At 35.5% G+C, this 25,647-nt stretch overlaps 1 protein-coding gene across 1 annotated transcript in view; it reads right to left on the bottom strand.

Moving 5' to 3' along the window:
* GPC5 (glypican 5) overlaps positions 1-25,647 on the bottom strand; it is a 1,030,830-nt gene that overhangs the window by 313,188 nt on the left and 691,995 nt on the right. The window contains exon 8 of the mRNA XM_069067362.1: positions 21,710-21,830. Coding sequence (XP_068923463.1) covers positions 21,710-21,830 — 121 coding nt within the window. The remainder of the gene's footprint in view (positions 1-21,709; positions 21,831-25,647) is intronic.

The raw sequence follows: 25,647 nt of genomic DNA, 5'->3' as shown, positions 1-25,647 counted from the left end.
CCTTGGGCAAGTCACTCAACCTCAATTGTCCTGCCTCTGCCCCTGCGAAGAAGAAGAAGGAGAAGGAGAAGGAGAAGGAGAAGGAGAAGGAGAAGGAGAAGGAGAAGGAGAAGGAGAAGGAGAAGGAGAAGGAGAAGGAGAAGGAGAAGGAGAAGAAGAAGAAGAAGAAGAAGAAACTGTGGCTCAAACAAATTTTGACTTGCCCAAGTGTCACATAGTAATTAAATGGATCTGAAGCTAAACCTAGATGATCTATTCCTAATCCATTCCTCTTCTCCTTTACATTTCTGGTTGAGAATGAATGGGTAAATGATATTGTTTTAGTTTTGTGTATAACTTCACTATTCAGCAGAGATAATACAGAGGCTCTCTAGAGCAGTATGAAGGGTATCTCCCACTGGCCCCCAGTAGGTTTTTCTGTTTACACTGGATCATTCTCAAATTAAGGCAAAGCGCAGCTATCTGAAGCCATACATGGAATCACAACCTGCATTTTCTATGTGTAAGAAGAAGCTTTTCTAGGAGTGTTAATAAGATACAGAGTTTACCTTTGAGATTCTTAAGTCATTGCTGTCTCCAGTCTTACTTTAATAACCTAATCTTGTTTTGCTGAAAAAGCAGAAAGGATGGGAGAAATGTTCCTGGACAAATAATGCAATATGCTTGGGAACAGTTGCTTCCCATAGACATAGACTCATTATGAAAGTAGATAGTTCCTTCTAGACTGAAGATGGAACTGCCCATTATTCTAAGACTATCCACTCTTTTAAAAAGCAAAAATGCTTATTGTTGCCATCTGCTAAATAGCAAAGGGTTAGACACACATTCAATGCCATGTATTTTAATATGCTCCCTCTCTGTAGACAAGTAAACTGTCTTCTTTTTATCTCAAGAGAACAATACAATTGAGTGATATTCACAAATGAAGGCGGAATTCTACTGAAATTTCTATCATTTCTAGAAATTTAAAACTCTTATAATTGAAACTAGAATTATTTATAGGGAAATTTTATCTACATTAATGAAATTAGAAATCCAGTATATTAAGACTTCAAGAAATGCTTATTTAAGTGATTTAATTATTGCACAAGATGCTTTTTTCTAAAGATAATGTTACTAATTATACTTTAATAAACCAAAGCTAACCACACAATTAAATAGTTCAAACCTTTAACATAAAAATTCCAATTTAATTTGTAGATGAAACAGTCTTCCGAATGTAATTCACTCACTAGTATTTTAATCTTTTTAAAGTTCATTCAAATCCATCAATATGTGAATCAAAATAGCTTTTGTCATACAAACTATTCATTAAAATATTAACATATATTTATCAAACATCAGCATATCCTGTGTGGACATTCTTTTTGCCATGATAGCACAGCATATCAAGAATTCTAAAAGATGCAAATTTTTTGCAAGTACATGGTTGAAGGAAAACAGTTTTAGTGCCAAAAAGATGAAAATGCTATGAACAGGGAACAATGCTTCTGATATTTCACTTCCATTGTTATGTAATAGTGAGCTTTGTTATGTAAAAGTGAGCTTAAACAATGAAGCCCTTGCCTCATTTTGCTTAACAAATAATAACAAATTTTGCTTAACAAAATAAATTTTTCTATTTATTCTAATATTAAAGATAAGTAAATAACTTAATTGTTTCACCTACCAATCAAATCTCTGAGGCAATGCCAAAACTTCAGAGTAAAGCCCTCTACTATTTTATGTACATAACTTGGAGGGAGAAAATTCTCTCTCCATTTGCTGAGAGCAGAAGATTTCTACCTTGCCACACTGACACTGGGCATTCTCCCAGGGTTTGGAATAATGAGTCCTTTATCATCTTATCACCATGTAGTGCAAGAAGACATTATAAATGGCACCTCAGGCAACTGTATATTTGTAGACAATGATTCTACTTTGAAGTCTAACATGGGCTTAGCTCCAGGACAAAATCTGGAAGAAGATTCTAAAGTTTCTCTCAGGTCAGCAATGGGGAATAAAACTGAAATGATTTAGCTTACAAGTTTTTAAAGATCTGTTGGCTCATATACTTAGTCAATCTAAAATACCAAGTTACACAAACTGGCCTATTTAGTGTAAATTGAAAAAATATTATTATGTATAAGGGTTTAGTTATATTTTCTCATTAAAGAGTTTTTTTGTTTTGATTTTTGAGTCAGAGTATTCTGAAAAGCTATTAACTTTTAATTAACTATAGTTAATTATATAACTATATATTATACGTATAATATATATTACATATATAACATATATTAACTATAGTTAATAATATAGTTAACTATAATTAACCTTCGGAGGTAAAAGTTCCTATCCTAGGAGTTGAGTTATGTATTAAAAGTCAATTTTAATCCAAAGATTAAAGAAATTTTTAAAGAATGAGTAACATATACGGTTAAGAATTATCAGATGAATATATCACAAGTTGAATGATTTGGTTCAATGGAATGAGTCAGCTGTCCTAAATTGCCATTTTAGCATGCTATGTCCTTGGATAAGATATTTATGACATGCTTACTCCTTAATGCTCATCAATGAAAAATAATCTGTTACTTAAATCAGAATTGACAATTTGGATATCATGTTCTGCCTTACCTATGTATGGGAAGCAGGCTATTTTGGGTGCATCCTATATCATGGGAAAGTTCAAACTCTCAGATTAAAACTTTATAAACTTTTAAATGGGTAGAAATAAAATATTTAATACTGTTCAGGGATGGGGTGATCATTTCAAGATTTATTATGTGGGTAAGAATCAGTCCATTCCTGGAAATTTAAATCACATTCTCTTTTAGAAAAGTAGATTAAAAACTTTGAGGAAAATCTTGGAGGGAGGCAGGGAACATTAAGTAAAATGAAATTATTATTTCTAATAGGAACCCAAAATTAAAAATATTTTTACCACATGGTTACATTACTATGTGATTTTTATATGTAATGTACATCTAACAAATTTAAATTTGATTCTTAGGATTAAATATCTTAGAAACTCATTTGCCTTTTGTGAAATTAAGAAAAAAAAGAAAAGATGCATTAAAGTAAGGTTAAATTAGATTTTACCATCTGTTTAATAAGATAATTTCAGGCCTGGTGTAATAATATACTTCCAGATATAAAATTTCAAGATGAGCATATCCAAAATTAGTAATTGACCTGCCTTGTAGAAAGATATATAGATGCTTATTTAATCTCATTACTATCAAACTCGTGATTTGTTTTATGTCAAATGAAACCTATTAAATTACTACTAAATGAATATGAAATACATAATTAATGCAAAACTCAAATACAGAACGCAGATCAAATTTTATAACTTAGAATTCATATTTTAATTTGATTGCATAACTGTCACTTACTTTGGTTTTTATGTAGATGGTAAGTTAGGAAATGTTCACTTCCTTGTCATTCATTAAAATACTAAATCCTAGATTTAGAGGGAACCTCAGATTTCACTGAGTTAAATTCTTAACCAAAACATGAATTTTGCCTACATTATCCCTGACAAGTGTCTACTAGACTGTATTTGAAGATAAGGTATATATTGCTAACTAAGGCACTTTTGTTGTTATGTCTATTCAGTCACATCTAACTCTTTGTGACCCCATTTAGGATTTTCTTGGCAAAGATTCTGGAGTGATTTGCCATTTCCTTCAGCTCATTTTATAGATGAGGAACTGAGGCAAATAAGGTTAAGTGACTTGCCCAGGGTCACACAGCTAGTTTGTATCTGAGGCCAAATTTGAACTCAGGACCTCCTAACTATAGGACTGGCACTCTATCCAAAGGGCCACCTAGCTCTCCTAGATGTATACCATCCCATTTTTTTTGATAATTCTATTTCTACCCTAAGAAACATTCAAAAGTATCTCCCAATGTCCAAAGTCACACACAGTGTACACCATTCATGGATGGATTGGTTTCAGATCTAAAGGGTGACAGTTTAAAAATTGTGACTTTACTACACAAGTCATTGACAAGAAACCTCTATATCCCATGATAACAGCCCACTTAAAATATAGTCATAAAATAAAATGTAAATTATGTGTAATCTCACTCCCCAGACAGGGGAGAAGCTACATATGGAAAACATTTTACAGAATTAGTATGACCGAGAGGACTTGAAGATAAACCTAAATATGATTGAGATTTTATGTTATCCTTATCTTCAGGGCAAAAATTATTATGAGTAATAGAGAGATCTGAAGTGACACTGAATTCTACCAGTCAATGCACCATATAGGGATATGCTGATTGATAAAGAAAGCTACAAAGCACAATAAAAGAAGTGTGCACCCACCTATAATGATAGGGAGGGAACTAAGAACTAAATTGATCTATATTGTTTCAGGGACATGGCATCTCTGAGTTTCAGTTTCCTCCCATGTAAGATAATGGCACCAACCTCATAAGACTATTGTAAAGATTAAATGAGATAATAGGGAAAAACATTCTGCAAATCCAATGTACTATATAAATGTCAATTTATATACATGAAAGTCAATAACTTACATAGATTTTTAAATAGTTTTAATAAAGTTAGTAATAATCTTCCTAGCACCTTATTGATCTCTGGCAAGAACTTTAGAAAGGGACCTCTGGTAAAAGGTTCTTTATGTAGAGAGTCACCATTTCTTTTTTACCCTAAGCATTTTCTCAGTATAATATACTACTGATCACTCTTACTTTGGATGCCCATTTTGAATTTGGCATCTATGGCACTTTGTCTACCTAAGACAGTCTTACATTGACTTCTATTTTCTGTGCATGCACAATGCAATTAGTCACTGAAACTCTGTTCTTTAATCCCTACTTTTTTCTGTTAGGGTCTATGAAGATATTAGCTTGAAGAGAAGTTTTCCCATGTGTAACCCTACAAAACCAAATCAATACATTGGTCATCTCTGAAAACGTATATTTATCTGAATATGTCCAAACCACAATGCCTAGATCTAAGACAGGATTCCAGCTCCAATGTTCCTTTGCCAAAACTAAGGGGGGCATCTCCAGTCATCCTGACCAATATTTCTCCACTGGAAATGTATGGCTGTGAAAGAAAGAGTGAGGCTGGTGACTTTGCACAGCTCTCCCCCACTTAAATCCAATTCACTTGCAAGTCTTCTTGATTCCATGGTCCTCCTCAAGAACAAAGGACAAGGGGCGGCCAGGTAGCACAGTGAGTAAGAGCACCGGCTCCAGTGTTGAGAAGACCTGGAGATCGAATCCCAGGCTCAGACACTTAGCACCCACCCAGAAACACCTGGCCTTGTAACCTTGAGCAAGTTACTTAACCCTAATTGCTTAGGGGCGGCCAGGTGGCTCAGCGAGTAAGAGCACTGGCTCCAGTGTCAGGATGATCTGGATCAAATCCAGGCTCGGCACCACACCCAAAAATAATAACTGGCCGTGTAACCTTGAGCAAGTTACTTAACCCCGATTGCTTTAAAAAAAAAAAAAAAAAGAACAAAGGACAAACAACAACAAAAACAATTCTAGTCATCTTCCTCATTCTCCTCCCATCAAAACTTGGACTCTCCCCCTGGTCTGAAATAAAAATGTGACCTCTTGGGACGGCAAGGTGGCACAGTGAATAGAGCACCAGTCCTGGAGTCAGGAGGACCTGAGTTCAAATCTGGCCTCAGACACTTAACACTTACTAGCTGTGGGACCTTGGGCAAGTCACTTAACCCCAATTGCACTGCCTTCCCCCTCTAAAAAAAAAAAGAAAAGAAAAAAATGTGACTTCTAGGTAATGAACTCTCCTAAGAAATCCAGAGAGGTAAGTATGATCAGCTAAAAATTAGGCTCCAACTTAATGAGAGAAGCAGAAACTTTAAAGGAAACTACATAACTTTCTAACAGCTTAGGCCATCCTCATGAATTTTATCCCTAGATGTGGGGAGAAATCTGTTGTGACCCAGACTGTGACTTTGAAGTGTCCATGCTTTTCTTTAGTGGACCCACAAGTCCTGCAGCAATTAGGAAGCTTCTGGGTGGATACCATTCCTACATATTCACTCTTGAAGCAGGAAAGGGGACTTAAGCTTCCTTTTCTTCCCCTTCTCATCATCATATCCCCCTGACATAATCCTCTCCTCAACATATCCTCCTTATTAGAATCTCTAATAAAGAGTAAGTGAGCCTCCTGCTTGCCAAGGTCAACCCCAAGGTCAATCCTTGACATCATACCCTTCTATCTCTCCTATTAGGCAGCCTCCACTAAGATCCCTCTATATCTGATTCTGTCTTTATCTCTGCCTCTTGTTCCCATGTCTTATCTCTTTGTTTATCTGTATGTCTTTTTCTTGTTCCTTTCCTCCAAATCACCCTCATCTTTAAAAAATCTTCATTAGATCCTACCATCTAATATAGCTACCGTCCTGTTGGGATGGACAGGTAATAAGTATTTGTTAAATACCTACTATGTGCCAAGAAATGTATTAAACACTTCCCAAATATTATATCATTTTATCCTTATAACAACCTTATAAGGAAGGTACTGTCATTATCCCCATTTTACACTTGAGGAATTGGAAGCAGACAGTGACCCAGAGTCACACAGCTAACAAATGTCTAAGGCTTGATGTGAAATCAGGTCTGCTAGACTCCAGATACAGTGCTCTAATCACTGCACACTTAGCTGCCTGTACCACCATCTAGTCACAGCATCACAGCTTTGACATCATCCTCTCATTACATCATATAGCCAATCCACTGCCAAATCTTATTATTTCTATCTCTAAAAACATTTCTCATACACATATACAAGTATGTGTGTGCATCTTTTTTGATTGCTGAAATAGTCTCTTCCACTAGCTTCTTTCCTAAATTGAAGGCGTGGTCATGTCACCTACTTGCTCAATATATTCCAATATTCTATTATCTCTAGGAACAGATATAAACTCCTCTGTTTGGTATTAAAGTTCTTGATATACAGACCCTTTATTCTATTTCCAGTTTTCTTACCCATTACTGTATTCTACCAGCCATACTAGCCTAATTGCTATCCATTGCACATGAAACTCTGTCTTGAGTCTTATACTTTTGCACTGACTGGTCCCTCATGCCTAGAATACTCTTGTTTTTCACCTCCATCTCTCAGAATCTCTGGTTTTTTTCAAGGTCCATCTCTAATGCCATCTAGTGGCTTCCTGTCTAAAACTTCTTTTTAATATGGACAAACAAAAAGTAGTACGATGTAGTGGACAAAGAGCCTTCCTTGAAACCAGAAAGATTTGGGTTCATCTCCTGCTTCTGACACACACTGGCTTTATGACTTTGGGGAAGTCATGTAATTTCTCAGTGCTCTAGACAATTCTTTAAGACTAAGTTGCAGAGATAGTGCCTTCCTGAATTGGTACAAGGAGTTTCCTCACATGAGATTTCCCACTATGCCTGAAATCACAGATTCATTCCCTATCCCCTATATATATATACTATATCCCCACAATACTATAAAAGTCATTTGAGATCAACGACCATTTCTTCTTTTGTCTTTTAAACCTGAGCTCAGCCCAAGGCCAGGCATGTTATACATATTTAATAAATACTTCTTTGTTGATACACCCTAGTCCACAAGCCAACTCCCTCAAACGTACAAAATTTTCCTTTTAAAATTTCCTTACAATTTTCCTTCTTTTCTATAGCTTTCCTGCTCTCAAAACTTTTTGGTTCTTCTATATGTGGAGGATTTTGTTGCTAATTTCTTCTCTTCTGGAAAATCCCCTACCACTCACCTGGAATCTCACGAACACAATATATTGGTTTGTCCTCGAATGCAATATGAACCTGTTCAATTGCATTATAAGTTGCTCAGACCACTCTTTGTCCCCCCACCTCTAGCCCCTTAAAGTAAGCTTTGATATCATAGGATCATAGATACAGGACTAGAAAGGATCTTATTAATCATCTGCTTCTATCTCATTTCAGAGATGAAGATGAGGTCCAGACATATTAAGTGACCTATATAAGGTCAGTCCAATCCATGTCCTCTCTAGTCCAGTGCTTCACTCCTTTACATTAGGCAGCTTTATATCACCCCCAGTTGCCAAATCCAATTATTCTTCTACTATGTTATTAAAGTCAGCTTATTATTTTCTGGATCCACATTTACTGTCCAAGATCTGACTAACACCAAGATATTGTTCTTATTCTAAAACTGTTCCACGAAATGATAACATATTTATAGTATCTTCTAGCTTATAAAATACTTTAGACATATTATGTCACTTGATCCTCAACACAACCCAGTGAATTAGATTAACTACAATTTTCTCTGTTTTTTTCCAATAAGGATACCAAGAATAATGCAGTTTAAGTAACTTGTCCAAGGTTACACACTCAATAAATGGTAGTACCAAGACTAGAACAGTGCCACCCTTGAGCAAACAAGTCTTCATGTGTTGCTGTGGCCAAAAGAATTCATCAATAGGAAACCCATCTTCAAGTGATAAGCCTCTTTAAACTTACCTGGGCTTGTTCTCAGATACTAGACATAGAAATCATTCCTTGGCCCATACTCAAGGACTTCCAGCATGGTAGGACCTGCCAGACATTGCATTCTACCATCAAGGCTATTAAGTATCCAGAGTCATCCATACTCCACAGTGGAGTTGTAGCAGCAAGCACCCTAGCATACTCAGGGTGGCTGCCAATACAGGTTCTTAGATCTGCTTTTCTAAAGGAAAGCAACTCAAAATGGGTTAACAATCTTGCTTCAATCAATCAAACATATCATTTACCTAGTTCAGGGGGAAAAGTCAGAGCCTTAAACTTCAGAGTATACAGAGGTTACAAGCAGAAATTACTAGAAAGAGAAACATTTCAAGCAGACAGGCCTCCAACTGTCCAACCATTACATCCATACTTAGTCAGTTACCAGAGAGGGAAGCATCAACATCTGGGTTTTTCGCCTGGGGGGGGGGATCTCAACGGCTTCCCAGAGTCTAGTCTGGTCAAATCACACAACACTTCTCAAAGCGAGCCCCAAAGCAAAGCCTCCCATCTGGGTATATATAGCTTTCTCTTGGCTCAGAGAATGTACCAACCCTCTTGACTCACTGCCCAATCACCAAGTTATCTCCTGAAAAACAAGCCTCCCAGCACAGGCTCCAGGTGCACTTAAGCCTGTCAAAGGGCCTAGGGGCAGGCAAGATCTTACATAATACAATCTTAGAAAGATGGCAACAACATAAATTTACATTCCCATTACAGGAGTACAGGAGAAAGATGACTTAATGGATGGAACCAAACTCTCCATTCTCAAAAAATCTGCTACTGACCAACCTATCAATTACCTATACCACTCCTTTCCCTCCAAGCAAGATATGTGATAATTAATGTCTCTGCATTAACAACCTATGAAGTAGACAGGACACCCTTATTTTATATTTATTTATTTGGGGGGGGGGGCAATCAGGATTAAGTGATTAGCCCAGGGTCACACAGCAAGTAAGTGTCTAAGGTTGGATTTGAACTCAGGTCTTCTTTACTCCAGGACTGGTCCTCTATCCACAGCACCACCTAGCTACCCCAGCGTCCTCATTTTATTGAATGCTTTGCAAACATTCAAGTGAGATATAAATGTGAGATGTAAATAAGATAATATTACACATGAGGAAACTGAGTCTCAAAGAGGCTGAGATTTGCCTAGGCTAAGATATTTAATAAGCAGATGTGGGATTCAAAACTTTTCTCATGATTCTTAGTGAAATGTTCCTGTAGTCCTTCTATATAAAGGAAAAATGTATCTGTGTATATGTATATGTATATGCATATGTATATATATATACACATATGTGTGTTTATATATTTGTATTTATATATATACATACACATAAACATATATGTGTATGTGTATATATACACATATATATTTATAATGTTATATTATACCCATATAAATTAGGTAGTAGAGGAATAAGAGTACTGGACTTGGAATATGGAAGATTTGGGTTTCAATCCTGTGTCAGACAGCTGTGTGACTCTCATAGTCCAAACTCTCAACTTTAGCTTATTTCTTCATATGTAAAACCAAAATAATGGTACTTACCTCTCAGAGTTTTTATAGGAATCAATCAAGACAACACATATGAAATCCTTTAACTTAATAAATAAATACTGAAAATAAATCTGTATGAACATAATCTGTAAATAATAATACTAGGTAGCACTTGAAAAGACCTTTAAAATTTGCAAAATATTTTTACAAATATCATCTCATTTTATTATCACAACAACCATGGGAGATCAGTGCTATTATTATTTTTATTTTGCAGATGACGACATTCAGGGTGACAGAGGTTAAGGGATTACTTAGTGTCATACAGCTAGTAAGTATATAAGGCAGGATTTGAACTCAGGTGTTTCTGATTCCAGGTCCAGTGCTCTATCTACTGCACCACCTAGTAATTTCTCTCTATATTAAAGGCAGTGTGATGTAATGTAAAGAGAGCTGACCTTGGTGCTAGGAACACCTAGGTCCAAGTACTGTCTCTGATACATACTGGCTTTCTGACATTGGGCAAGCCACTTAACCCCTCAATGCCCCCAGGCAACTCTCTAAGACTGTAAGTGGCAGAGGTTTCCCACTGAAAGCTTCTTGCACCAGTGAAATCACAGGTTCTAATACGTATGCATATATATAGAGAGAGAGAGAGAGGGAGAGAGAGAGATACAGAGATACACACACATATGCACATGTGTACATATACACACATGTTTGCATAACATGTAAATGTGTACACATATATGTATACATAATGTGTCTCTATCCATACATAATATATAAAATAAAAACACAACAATGGAACCCTTTCTAATATTAGTTTGGGGTCCATTTCTAACAATATCTATTTTATGGATGAGTAAACCAGCTCAAGTATAAGTTAAATGAACTCAAATATACATATATGTATATATACACATATATGAACTGTATTCCTATGCATGTAATTACATATGTATGTGTGTATACATACATATATATATATATACACACACACAGATACATATATCTCAATATCACAATTAAAATACTAAGGAAAAAATCTCTAAAAACCTATGTCAAGAAAATTCCAGTGTGACCACAACAGACTTCTGCTTTTTCTGTTCTTTTCAATTATGGAACTGAATTCATCAGTAAGAATTAGTAGAATTCATTAGTAAGGCTACTATTTATTAAGTTGGTTTTGGTCTTCTGCTTGTATTTGTACTTTTGTACCTATTCTACCAAGAAGCCACTTCAATACAGAGAACCTTAGCCTCCTCAGCAAATTAAATCTGGAGGATGGTTTCAATACCTTTTGTCAAAAAAAAAAAAACCACAAAGTAGTCTAGCCCACATGGCAGATATTAGTCCCACTAAAATATTATATATAGAAATCCTGGAAGGGAGATAGTTTGGGATTAACAAGTAATGATACTCTGGAGGAAGAACCAGAAGTATTTTACATGAATAAAAATCCATTTCTTATTCAATGTGAAATAACTGCATGGTGCTGCAATCATTAAAGGAAACACATTTCCTAAGACTAGTGCAAATCCCATTATTGAGGACACTTTCAAACAGTTTTTAAACTCATTTCCAGTTGATTATGCACTAATTGGCATGGTTAGTTTTATGCTGACAATTGATTTTTCTAGGTGAAATGGTCTATAGTGAAGTCAATCTCTTATCCCACAATTCCCCCAAATGCAATCTTCCATTGAATCTATCCAGACAAACTAATTGTTAAATTAGATAACCACTACAGGTTATTGAAGGCTTTTCCAATATATTTTTCTTTCTGCACCAAAAGGTAACTACACGCATATTTGCCCTTTCAATTAATTTGAATATGGTCACATGAAGTGTCAGTAATTTAAGCATATACAGAATTCCTGAACATTTTCTGAGGAAGAATACATATAAAATGAATATCTTCAGAGAGGGATGGAAAAGACTTAGGTTTTGGAACATAAGCCTGACAACATCACTGTATGTAGATTGCTATCTCCTGTCCAATCAAATCAGAATTCAGGATTGACCATTAAGAATTCCCTGTTAGAAGATACACACATTTGCATGTATACACACATCTTTTCCAGCAGATATTCCCTCTTGTGGTATAAGGTAAAGGGTTTTAGAGACAGAAGCAACAGTTTCAAGACAACTTGAAACATAGAGTACACAGAATGCTTCAGATATCCTATTCATTTTTTATACCTGATTCATCCATCTTTCCCTTGATATTTCTTTTAAGAAAACTCATTCAGTTTTAAAATAGAACCTATCCTTAGTCAAACCAGTTGAAAAACTGACTCATTGGGCTATCACACTCACACACACATATGTATATCACCATAGAAACTGAATGATTGAGATAATGTGGTTTCTCCACAAAATGTCAAGGACTATTTCAATAATAACCAAACAATAAGAGATACGTAGCATAAAGATCATGAAAATATCCATCAAACTTATGGTTTCCAAGACTAGAAACTAAATTACTTCTCCTAATTTTAGAAATTGCTAAAAAAAAAAACATTTATTTCTATAAATAAACCTCTCTCTGTCTGTCTCTCTGTCTCTCTCTCTGTGTCTCTCTCTCTGTCTCTGTCTCTGTCTCTGTCTCTCTGTCTCTCTCTCTCTCTCTGTCTCTGTCTCTCTGTCTCTGTCTCTGTCTCTCTGTCTCTGTCTCTGTCTCTGTCTCTCTGTCTCTCTCTGTCTCTCTCTTTCTCTCTCTCTCTCTCTTTCTCTCCCTCTGTCTCTGTCTCTGTCTCTCTCTCTCCATCTTTACCACCTCCCTTATAGTTCAGTCCCATAGTAGTAAAAGATTTTCCAGGAGATATCAATATGTTTTATTTTTACATAAGAAATTATGAATCTGTGGTAAAGAAGGCACTATTTAAAAGCCATAACTTTTACTAAAAATCAGAATTCCTTTTTTAACATAAAATAGGAAACCTCTCAGCTAGGTGCTTATATTGCTTTTCTACAGATGGGAGGCAGGTAAAGCAATTCTAAGTCCTGGGTCATTAACTGCTCTACTATTTGGATCTCACAGTGGCTCAGCAGCGAGCAGGATTTTAACATCTGACATTGCTTCACTTGAAAAAGAATCACTGTTATACAATATTAAAGACAAATGACTAGATAAATGTTACTTTTCTGCTGACAACTTAGCCCTAAGCATATTTTGTTAAGATGAACAGCGAGAAGTTTCAGAATCAGTTTGTCTGGAGAATACCTTAATGAAAATGGGTAATTTAGAGAGTAGCATTACACAGTTAGAGGCATTAAAAGGCATGAAGTGTTATTTTCAGAATCATCATCAGATGGTGATGATCACTAGAGGATGATTCCATTTGAAGTAAATTTCTAAGAACACCAAGGTGTTCCTTTAGGCAGAAATTATGGTGGTGGTGACCCGAACAAAAATCTATATCACTATCTCTACCCCATAGATTTTAATCAGCTAGTCATGGGTCTGTTTATAGCTAGCATCTAATTCTCCAGGCATGGGTTTGAGATTAGGATGCAATGAACTCATAAAAAATGAAAATAAAACTCACAATAATTTGACAAATATGTATGAATGAGGAATAATAACAATACCTAGCATTTACAATCTGCTTTAAAATTTGCCTAGCATTTTACAAATGCTATTTCTTTTGCCTCAAAACAATTGTGGCATATAGCTGCTTTTACTCTCCCATTTTACACATAAGGAAACTGAGGCAGGAAGAGTTTAAGACCTGACCTGGATCACACAGCTAAGAAATGTCCGAGGTGGAATTTAAACTCAGGTCTTGCTGATTCCAGGTTAATTGCTCCTTCCACTGCCAAGCCTAGCTGTCTAGGAAGGGGAGAAAATCTTGTAAGCATACATATATTGAGCTGACAGGAACCTTAGAAGTCACCCTAGTCCAGCCTCCTTGTTTTAGAGAAACACACTGAAGCCTAAAGAAATTAACTGACCCATCCATGGTCTCAGAGGTAGAAAGTACAAAGTTGAACCCAGATTCTCTGATTCCAAATTAAGCATTCTTCTTGCTGGGCAGTGACTCTGTCTCCCTTTTGCAGGAAAGGAGAATGTCTATAAGACATTCTGTTTCCTACTCTCGGGAGAAATTATTTATTCCTGTAATATCTTTTAAGGAACAAAGCTCTAAGTCACTAAGAAACTCCTTATGTCATAATCATTAATATCATTCTTTCCGGGGACAGCTAGGTGGCTCAGTGAATAGAGCACCGGCCCTGGAGTCAGGAAGACCTGAGTTCAAATCCAGCTTCAGACACAACACAAAAACTAGCCGTGTGACCTTGGGCAAGTCACTTAACCCCAACTGCCCTCCAAAAAGCAAAAAAAAAAACCCCATGCTTTCTTTAAAACAGGAATCTAGAATTGTTCATGGACAAAAATGTTAAGCTTGGCTTTGGCTTTATATCCCAGGGGACATACCTTCCACCTTTGAGTCACTAATTGTACATTAATTTTTTTTTCAGCTAGCATGGATGTACTTTCCAGTCCCCATTCATCTCAGTTTAGGTATGTCTTTGCTTTCATTGACCTGTACTCCTTGGGGAACTCCTCTCCTCTCCTCTCCTCTCCTCTCCTCTGTCCTCTTCTGTAACAGTAATAGAATTTAAAGATCCCCCTGTATTGGCTTAGTTTTTGTTGAAGTGAAGAGAGTGGGCTGAACTGGGGGGAGCTGGTGCCATGGGTTTATAGAAAGGCCCAAGCAGAGAGAAGGCTCAAGCAGAGAGAGGCAGAAGAACTTTTGAGAGCAGCATTGTGGAGGCAGAGAGAGAGAGGCCTGCTAAGGGCCAGTTAGAGCTGCCCAGGACTTTTGAGAGCTGCCACCCAAAGCTGTCAAGGACTGAGGAGATATGGCTGTGATGCTGGTATTTTGTTTGTCTGTTTTGATGTTGTTCTGCCAGATTTGTCTGCTGGTGAAGGACAGCACTATTGTTGCAGAGGTCCTACAACTTTGCTGTTGGTTTAGCAGCCTTGAAGAAGGATTTTCTTCTTGTATGTTTACAGAAATCCCAGAAGAGGGTCTTGCTGATGTTTTCAGGGGTCCTGAGACTGTTCTATAGGCAGAGAGAGTGAATTGAGGAGGACATTGGCAATATATCTTGTGGGTTTGTTAAGCTTTGTCTCCCCAGGATCAGAGATTGCTGAGAACTTGCCTGTGGTCAAGATGAAGAAAAGACCTCTCTGGGTATTAAATGCTGTGATGATATCTTAACATCGTTGTAGCTCAGGGGTAGATGGCCTTTGTGCTCTCCACTGCCCCTTTTGAGAAGGTGCTTGGCATTAACTGATCATAATTGTAATTCAGTTGTGATCCAGGGGTGGGAAACTTTTTACTTTTTTGTGTTCTGTGACTGACCAAATGAAGGTACTTTGTTTATGATTAGAAACTAATCTCCATTTGAGAAAAGAGACTTTGTGATTGACTAAATGAATGTACTTTCTAGGGGTGGAGTAGAACTTGGAAATTATTGAATTATACTTGGTGAATGCTGTATTTTAATTTTCTCTGTTCTGTGAATGTTTTGCATAAATTTGTCACTGAATAAAATAGACAATTACTATGCTGGTATTCTGAACCTTGGAAGTTGCCTCTGCTTGGCATTACACTATGGCATGGTGGCAAGGATTACAAAGCATAGTGCCTCTATTTGTTCCAGGATCCATGACCATTTAGATTGAGATTGTAAGGCCAAGGATCCTGGAGGGGTGGAAGAAAGACCTTAGCTTCCAAGATATCCCATTGCATTTGGGCAATCTCCAGTCATCCTGATCTATATCTTGCCACTGGACCCACATGGCTCCAGAGAAGAAAGTGAGGATGGTGACCTTGCACAGCTCTTCCTCACATAAATCCAATCCAAATGCTAATCACAACATCATCTTTCTGGTGTCATGATCCTCTTTGAGAACAAAGGACAAACAGCAACTCCTTGTACTTCCCCATAACTAAGACCTTTCCCCTGGCATGTCTCAAATCTTACCTCATCCAGATTTTGACCTATCATATCTTACCTGCACTAAAAAATAAATGTGTGTGTGTGTGCATGAGCACATGATTCTATTAATTCTCTATGGTCACACAAAGTGTCAATATTTCAAACATGTTATAAGGTGGGAATCCCTAACATTCTGTGAAGAGTACACACACACACACACACACACACACACACACACACACACACACACAGAAATACCTAAGGTCCTGAATGGTGCCAACTAAATAACCTAATGAAGCAATCTCTGACTTAGGCTAATCTTTCTCCTTCTAGCCCTAGGTCACACATTTTGGTATTCAAGTATTCTATTATTTGTTCTCTCATGTTTATTTTTTTTTCTTTTACAAGCAGACTACAATCTCCTTGAGATCAGAAAACATGTTACATACTAGTTTTTGTACTCCTTTCAGTGGCTGTCCCAGTGTTAGGCACATAGGCACTTATTAAGAATTTATTGAATTGCATTTTCGAATAACAAGAGCTAAATAAAGGGATACATTTTTAATACTCGTCTTCAGAAGGAAATGCTGCCCCCTAGTCTTCATTATTCCCCACCATATTGTTGATGCTATTTAATACTTTAGTACTTGAATGATAAGAATTTCAGTTTGGGTTTGTAGAAGGGTAGAGTCATGGTGGATTCATGAAGAAGAATTCTCTGGTCTTGTGTCACCTTCAAATTAAAGGATCTAAATAGCCATTTATGAGTTAATCTGGTTGTGTAGGCCCACAAAATGACTAGTCCATCTTTGACTGGCCTCTATTGTTCCTTTGGCAAAAGCAAATAACCTAATGTCTTTCTTAACTCTTTCTCTTCTATTCATTGGCCAATCCATTCGTTCCCTTTTTTCATATCAATATTACTTTAACTATCACTTCTAACAAGATGACCCCTAAATCTATATCTCTAACCCTGACCACTCTCTGTTTTACATATCCAACTGCCTATTGGATATCTTATTCTCACGTCAAACGTAAAATTTGCCAATCAAAACCATTCCAAACTCCTCTATTTGGTACTTAAACTTCAAAATCTGAATCCAGGTTTACTGTACATTAACCCCCTTAAGACTCTCTAATTTTTAGTCAAATTGGCCTCCTTGTTGTATCCTGTGTACTCTATTTGACCTCCCCTTTCCATGTCTTTTAAAATATTGTCCACTATGTCTGGAATGTACTTCTGTCTCAGCTTTATCATTTAGAAAGCTTAATGTTCTTTAAGTTTGAGCTCAAGGGTTTCAAAAGACCTTTATTTTCTATTAGCATCCTTTTCCCTGTATTACTTTGTATTTACTTGGATAGATTTTAAATTTACTTACACATATAAATTTGGTCCCCTTGCTTTAAAAAATCAAATCAAAACAAAGCAAAGCAAAACAAACTTTTTGAGGGAAGAGACTTTCATTTTCACCTTGGTAACCCCAGAACCTAACTATAACATAACATCTGGCAAATAGTAGACACTTCATAAAACCTTGTTGAATTAATGATAAAATAAACTTTCCTATAGCTCCTAATATCATCACCATTCTCCCAGTCAAATGAGCTAGAAATATCAATCATCTTTTATGTTTTCCCTCTTTTACCCTTCATATCCATTCACTTTCTAAGTTTTAGTGGTTCAATTTCTTCTATGTCTACTCAAGTGTCCCCAACCTAATTCATATCTTCATTACCTCTCTCCTAGATTGCTATAATAATCTAACTGGTCTCCCTGCCTACCTTCTCTCCTCCCTGTTATCCATCTGATACAACAATGCCAGCATAATCTTCATAATGCATAGCTTTGCATCATTATCTCTCTCAAAATACTTCGAGGCCACCCCAATATGTACCAAATCCTCAGCCTGTGATTTAAGAACAACTACAATCTGATGCCTGTCTTTCAAGTCTTATCTCACATTACTGAATGCTTAACTAGACTAAAAAATAATTCCTGAATTTTCTCCCATCCTTATGTGTTTACATACAATATTGCTTACCCTTTTTCCCCTCAAGTCTCTGGTGAAATCCCTGAAATGTTTTAATACCCAGCTCAGATCTTATCCTCTTCATAAATGATTCTTTTATCCTAAAGGTATAGGTAATCTCCTTTTGATTTCTGGTATTTCTCCAAGGCACTCATATTCTCATTTATATTAGGTATTTGTGCATTTCCCTCCACTAAAGTTCTGTCTTAGAGCTTCATCATGGCATGGAGGTGAATAGGGGCTCTCAAAAATTGTGCCAGAAAAGTAGAAGTTCTTGGAGGTTTTATCAAGTTAGAAAAGCATCAAGCAGTAAGCCAGTGGCAGACCATGCCCATTGTCTAAGAAATGTCTTAATTAAGCTCAGAGAGCCTTATCACAGAGAGGTTATCACAAGGTGGTCACTTGGACTGTCAAAAACCATCTACTAATTTATAGAAAGATTGCTATTTGCATGAATCAATAAGGATAGAGAAAATATAATCAGGTAGATAAAAGAGAAGATGCAATTTAGGATTGCATTGGCATTATGAAACCACTGGGTGAGGAAACTCCCTCTATCAGTGTGAGTTGATGCCTTTTCTGAAATCTATAGTCTCAAAGAGATGCCTAAAACAACAGGAAGGTAAGTGAATTGCCTAGGGTGGCACAGTCAGCATGAATCTCCCTGGTTTTGAGGTTAGCTTTCTACTCACTAAACTATGCCCACTCTACACAGGTATACAGTTTGGTTTGTTTGGTTTTTTTTCATGATATAACACTAAGAACTGAAATTTTGGAGTGTACATAACCCATATTCCATATTATACTATAAGTTCCCTGAGGGCAGAGATCATATCCTGTTCATCTTTTGCACTTTACATACAGTGGGTGATTAACAAATGTTTTAAATTTTGTCAAAGAGAATTAGCAAGAGTTTTCTTCTTTATTTTACAAGTATGGAATGAGAATATTCCATGGCACTCCTAGAAGAAATGAGTTCAAAACCATTTTAAATTAATATAATGCTAACACTTGTAAGTGATTACTTGGGTTTGACATAAAAATGACCTGTAGTTTATATTCTGATATATGTCCTCACTGCCCCTTCTTCCCTGACCTTTACCCTTGCAAACACATAATGCAGCCTTTATGATGGAAAGATAATTTTGTGAACCTTTTGAGCACTATCACTATGGAAGGTCTTTTTAACTGCGCTTTGATGTAGGGAAGTACAAAAGTCATCAGCTCTAAGGCTTGGAACATATTTTGTCAGCAATGAGAGCCCCTTTACAACCACAAATTCCTATTGAAACTGGCCAGAGCTGCCAGAGGGCACCAAAGGGACTTGTGTTTTAGCAATACCTCACTAGGAATAAATTGGTTTCTGCTAACCTCGAAAATGAATATATTTCCAATCTAATCATGCTAGTAGAAATTAAAAGAGAAAATCCTCCAGGAAAACATTTTATGTTAAACCACAGTGAAGTCCTACACTATGCATAGTCTACATAGCTAGAAAGACATAATCAAACCCAATTCTCTGAACCACAATTGGAGATGCACACCCACTTTATACTGCAAATTAATTCAGAGTGAAAAAAGTGTGGTTCCTCATGACAAGAGGAACAAATGTGTACATGGTGTGTGAGTATGTGTGTGTGAGTGTGTGTGTAATTATATTTCTCTCTCTGACACTTTGAGGGGTTTATATTTTGAACCCCGCATAGATAGAAGGGAGGGTGGGCTACATTGTCAGCAAGTTACTACCTTCCTTCTCCCTTAGGGTAAAGGTGGTTGTCTGCCCTGTTTGTAATTCTTCAGTTTGGTGTGGGTCTATCCCACTCAGAATGCACTTTGTTAGTTCTATGTGGTGCCCCTCCTCTCATTTTGGGACATCTGCCTCTATCACCAATACCATTTGTTAGTCATATACTAAGGAGAGGTATTTGTAAAGAACTACAGGGTCCTGATGCTAATGGTGCTTTTGGCATCATTAGCTGAAAAGCCTCTTTGAGGAGTAGCAAAATTGCAGGGCTACCCACTCAACATCTTCCCCAATGGGAGCTCCAGGTGAAATGAAACTATAAGCAGATTGGTTCAGAGAAACCTTCAGTTATAAGGCATTATGGGAATTGCCAGGAATTGTGAAATACAGTTAGAAAACTAGTTTTAAGTAGTGACTTTTTCTAATAGAAAATAAGAAAAGATTATGCAAAATGTAGCATGGATTTCTCATAGAAACATGGGTTTATTGCCAAAAGGGACTATACAGATCTTCTAGTCCAGCCCCCTCATTTTACAAAACATAAACCTGAGTCTTACAAGGATGAAATAATTGCCTGAGGTCACACAGTAATTAAATGACAGAGTCTGGATTCCAACCCAGGTCCTCTTCCTCTATGCATACCACTCTTTCCAATCCGTCAAACTACTTACATTTTGCTATAAACAAAAACCAAACTAGATTCAAGACATTTCTAAGTCAGAGAACCTGGGTTCAAACCACTGTACTGATACCTCCATATGACCTTGAACCTATCATTTAAGTTTCCTGGGTCTCAGCTTTCTCAATTATGAAATGAGGGTGAGGGGGAAATTGTACTAGGTAACCTTTGAGGTTTATTCCAGTTATAAACATATAATCTTCTGATACAAAAACAAATCAAGAGAAAGTTTTACCTTAAAAAAGTGAGGTGGAAAAAACATTCACAATCTGAGTTATAAAGTGAAGAACCAATAAGGAAATCCCTCCTGCTCAGGTCTCCTGACTATTCAGTATTATAGACTGTTACTAAAATGAAGAACAACATTTCATTTTATCTAATAGAATTTAACAAATTGGCAAAGCTAGTTTCCACATCATTGATATTATTCAAACACTAAAGAAACATATGGATAAGTTACTGCTTTCTTTCATAACAACATAAGCTAAAACCAAGCCTGACATAAAACAAAGCCTTGGCATTTTTTAGTATAATGCAGAATAATCCCTAAACAATAACATTTATTCTACAATTTATTTTATATAAATATTATGTGCACACACCTGTATTTACATGTGTAGATACATGTACATATTCCTATGTTCAAATCTATGTTTATATACACATATGTACGTGTGTATACAATGCATACATATAAACATATACATGTGTATGTATGTGTGTGTGAGTATGTGGGTGGGTTAAAAATGGGCAGCAAAGGAAATAAATGCCATGAAATTATACCTAGTTCTAACTTTTATAACTTGCTTTTTTTTTTTTAATAAATGAAGCTGCAAACTTCAGGCACTCAGTGTTACTAAGAAGGTGACTTTGGCAGCTTCCCTTTTTTCTGATATGTGTTATCCTTAATTGTTAATGATAGTAAGCACAGGAATTCACATGGCTAAAGCTCATTGGGTAAGGACCAAGGTTTATCCAGGGATTCTTATCATTGATTATAATGCTGAGGAGCTGTCTTGAAACTCACAGGTACAGATGGTCCTGGCATTAGGCAAACTTTTCACTTTCATACTCCATATGCAAAGCACTGAACTAAATAATTAGTAATAACATAGGCATACTTATTTCAGGCAGTTTCATAATTTCAAGAGGGAGTAACACATATCAAGCTATAGCATTAATTAAAAGAATCAAGACTAATTTCACCATTATATTTACTGATCATTTTAATGCAAGGGCATCAGCAACTTCTGGTTCCCTCCAAAGGAAAGTTAACTTACCTGAATAACATGCTTAAGTTTATCGATAATTTGGTTTATGACAGGATCAGTCCCTTTAACTTTCACTTCTGGATTTCCAGATTGGGCTTTTATTCCATTTCCAACCACACGATGGGTATAGCTAATGAAGGGAGAGAAATATCTCATTTAAAATAATGATCATGAGAATTATTTCTGAGCACTATTTTGGGCATAGTCAGTGTGATGTCTCATTGTCATTTTAACAAAGTTTCATTTTATATATTGTTTATGAAAGGCAATAGTTTTGTTTTGAAAAGTATATTTCAAATAACTACTTTGAAATTCTCTTCTTTTCTTTGAAGCACCACTTCCAAAAATACTAGATAGGCTATTTTTAAAGATTCTAGAATTATTTCTGAAATTGTGAATTTTTCTGTTAAAAATGAAGATCAGTTTTTACCAGTGCAGTATACATTTTGAAATAGATGATTTGAGGTAATTTTGTTAAGATATGCAAAACTTATAAAATTATTTCTATCTTCACTTGAAACAATAGGATTATAGAGCTTTTATAATGTTTTGCTAGAATAAACAATCTGAGTTTAAGAATGATAATTAGTAACTTAAAGTTGAGAACCTTGGTGAATCAATTCTGCTATTCATTTGTTATGCAACCAGAGACAAGATATTTTTACTCTCTGGGCTTTAGTCTGTTTTATTTTGTTTTTATTTATAAATTGAGGGTATTAGAACAAAATATATTTAAAATCCCAAGCTCTAAGCATCTATGCTTCTAAATTAGGGGTGGCAACCAGCATCCTTGAGGCCACATGTGGCTGTGGGTTCCCCATTCCTGTTCTAAGTATATCCATTATATTTGTTTTCTATAGATTATATTTTATATTAAAGGTCTGGATTGAGAGTAATAATGATTACTATAATAATAATTTTTAATATACTAAAAAATATTGACATAATATAAGCATTTCATTAAATTTTCTCTAGGCCTGTCCAGTTGGTGACGTATTTTAATCTACACTATCCATTTAAAAATAGGATTTTTAAAAATGTGTCTTATACAATGCCAATTACTTGATAAAGCTAAATAATTTTAAATGTCACATATAAAATAAATCACAAAAGCAATATAACTATATAAAGCAAATTCATGAATACATTAAAAATAACCGACTAGAACATCTACAAAAGCATAATCTATCAGCATTTATGACTGATTGCAAAAAGCAAAAGTTTTGTATGCAAATGAAACATTTTTTTCATCAATAAGCTAATAATTTTGAAAAATCTTGATATTAAAAATTAGGGAATTTATATAAAGTAGTTTAAAAAATCTTAAGTAGGCATCACCCTGGTCAAATTTTAGTACTCAAATAATCTTAGTTCAGTTAACAAGCAGCAAAAATTTATCAGCATCACTATCACTGTCATCAATGATACCACCATGCCCATCAAATATTCATGGAGATCTTAGTACATCTAAGAAACTTTTAGGCACTAAGAGGAAAAGGGAATTGAATTTTATAAATACGGGTTAGTTTGTTTGGTTTGTGTGTGTTTGTGTGTGTGCATGTATACACACATATATGTATGTGTATATACACATATACATAGAGCATATATGTTTATATATGTGTGTGTATAAAAACATACATAGAAAGTATATATGTACATGCATATGTATATATGGAGAGAGAGAAAAGTATGTACTAAAGTCAACTCAAGATAATAAACCAATGTGTCCCAATCCTAATTATATTTTCAAATATTTAAACTTGCTACAAGTGAATGACAACAACCAAAAACTGTAAATGAATACTACAAAATTATGACCAAGAGTGGCTTAAAAAAGAGATGTGAGAACACACATCTTTTCATTCTTTACAGATACAGGAAACCTTGGGTGTGGAACACAGTAGTTAATGTGGGACTTAGTTAATGCATTGGTTAGTTTTACTCAATCTTTTTTTTTTCCCTTTCTTTTTTCCTTTGTTATAAGGGTTGGCTCTAGGAGAGGGAGAAGGAAGGATATGTTATGAAATGAAGGCAGTGAAAAAACAAAATGTATCTTTTTTTTTAAGTAAGAAAGTAAGCCAAACACAGACAGTGTCACCTTCCACAAAGCATGGAGATGGCTGTCGCTGTGCTTTAGCTAAGGTCCATTTGATATTAGTGGGAAATGCTGATTTAAAGCCCTAAAGATAATCTATTAATTTAAATTAAAGATTGAATAAGTCCATGTCCAAGATAGAATTATTTTAAGACTTGCATAATATATTTTATAATCTCTAGCCTATGCTAATTGGCATAAATGTGTATGTTTTTATTGGAGCATTCCACTAGGATTTAGTATATAAATTATAGCCCCAATTCTACCTTTACAGATGACTTTGGTCTATGCAGTTAATTTCTTAACATCAGTTTCCTCACTTGTAAATTGAAGTAACTGGAAGATACCACCTCCATCTTATACACTATAATTCTGAATTACCTTAATTGATGATGTAATTGAAGAAATGTTGATTTACTCAGGATTCATCAAACAAGTCATTGCACCTGATGATTCTATATCAGAATAATCAATTATCTAAAATTTCATAGTCATGCTTGAATGAGGAACCTATAATTAATATTACAAAGCCTTGGCCTCTTAACCAGCTATCCTAATTTCATTTTTTTAATGAGTCAAAATAGAAAGTCTTAATTAAACCACCTATAGAATTGCTTTCCATATCCTATATAATATAATTACAATTACTATACCCCTATATTCTGGTCCAGGCTAATATTTACCAGGCACTAGACAAAGTCCATCATCAAATAAGAATATCTTCCCCTTTCCAATAAAGTGGAAGAGAAAACATGAAAGAAAAGCTCTAAATAAAATATCACACTCTAAATATAATGTTTATCTTTTACATTTTCATTTTTTTCTAAAAAGATTTCTTAACATTCTTTGTTGCACATCCATATATTCAACAACAAAATCATTAACAAAAGTCTATGCAGAGACACATTGGTATTTTTTAACATGGGCTAAATGATCCTGTCAGCACTAAATGAGCAAATTGGAATCTTAGCATGATACAAAAACTCTTTCCCAATAGACTTTAATTTACATGCAAAATATGTTTCTCAAATGGAAAGAAAAAAATATGAAAGACACTCAGTTTGAGAGTTCTCTCATTACAAAGTTTTAATAAGTCATTAATCACTTTGGGGCTTTTCCCCCTATTAATGTACAAGTAATGGATAAAACACAGTAAGGATCCCCACAGAGGTTTCATGACTTGAGAAAATGCTGTTCAGATTTCAATGAGAGGGAGAAAAAAAATGAGAAAGACAAATTTCTTGTTAGAGAAGTAATAGACTCACCATCTGTGCTCATTTCTTCTATGTAGGCCTGGTAATGTATCACATCAGTTTAATAGGCATACTTGGTCCCAAAGTACTATTCATTTTCATCAACACAGAAAAATGTACACACTGATATATTTGTATTCTATAAAAATATTTTAAAATGATGATTAACAATATTTCAGTTCACTCTGTGTTCAATATATGAATATTCATGGGATGCACTAATAAATCTGTAGCTATGAATACTGCTAGGAAGTGGTTACTCTTGACTTCATTGAAATTTCCTGTTTGAAAATGAGGCTGTATCCCATGAACTGACACTGATTTCACTTCACCGTGAATGTAATAGGATTTAGCTTTGAATTTATTCTAAGAGTGGGCTATTTTGAAGAGCACCTCTACAATTTCAGCAAAATCCATCTGGACTTTGACACTGCAACTGGAATTCATTAAGAATAGGTTAAACAGTACCTGTCTCAGATGATTTAGGTAAGTCACTCTGGGAGAGTATGTGAGTGGCTCACAATTGATGCCAGATGGAACCCCCCCCCCAAAAAAAAAGAATGGCCTTTCTCTTTCATATTCATTAAATTACTCTT

The sequence above is a fragment of the Petaurus breviceps genome, unplaced genomic scaffold (genome assembly GCF_028583685.1).
Source record: "Petaurus breviceps papuanus isolate PSGF00001 unplaced genomic scaffold, PetGlider_PUasm1.0 90743, whole genome shotgun sequence".
In the NCBI taxonomy this organism is placed as follows: Eukaryota; Metazoa; Chordata; class Mammalia; order Diprotodontia; family Petauridae; genus Petaurus; species Petaurus breviceps.
Note: the sequence above shows the minus strand (reverse complement) of the source record. Positions and strands in the feature narration are given on the sequence as shown.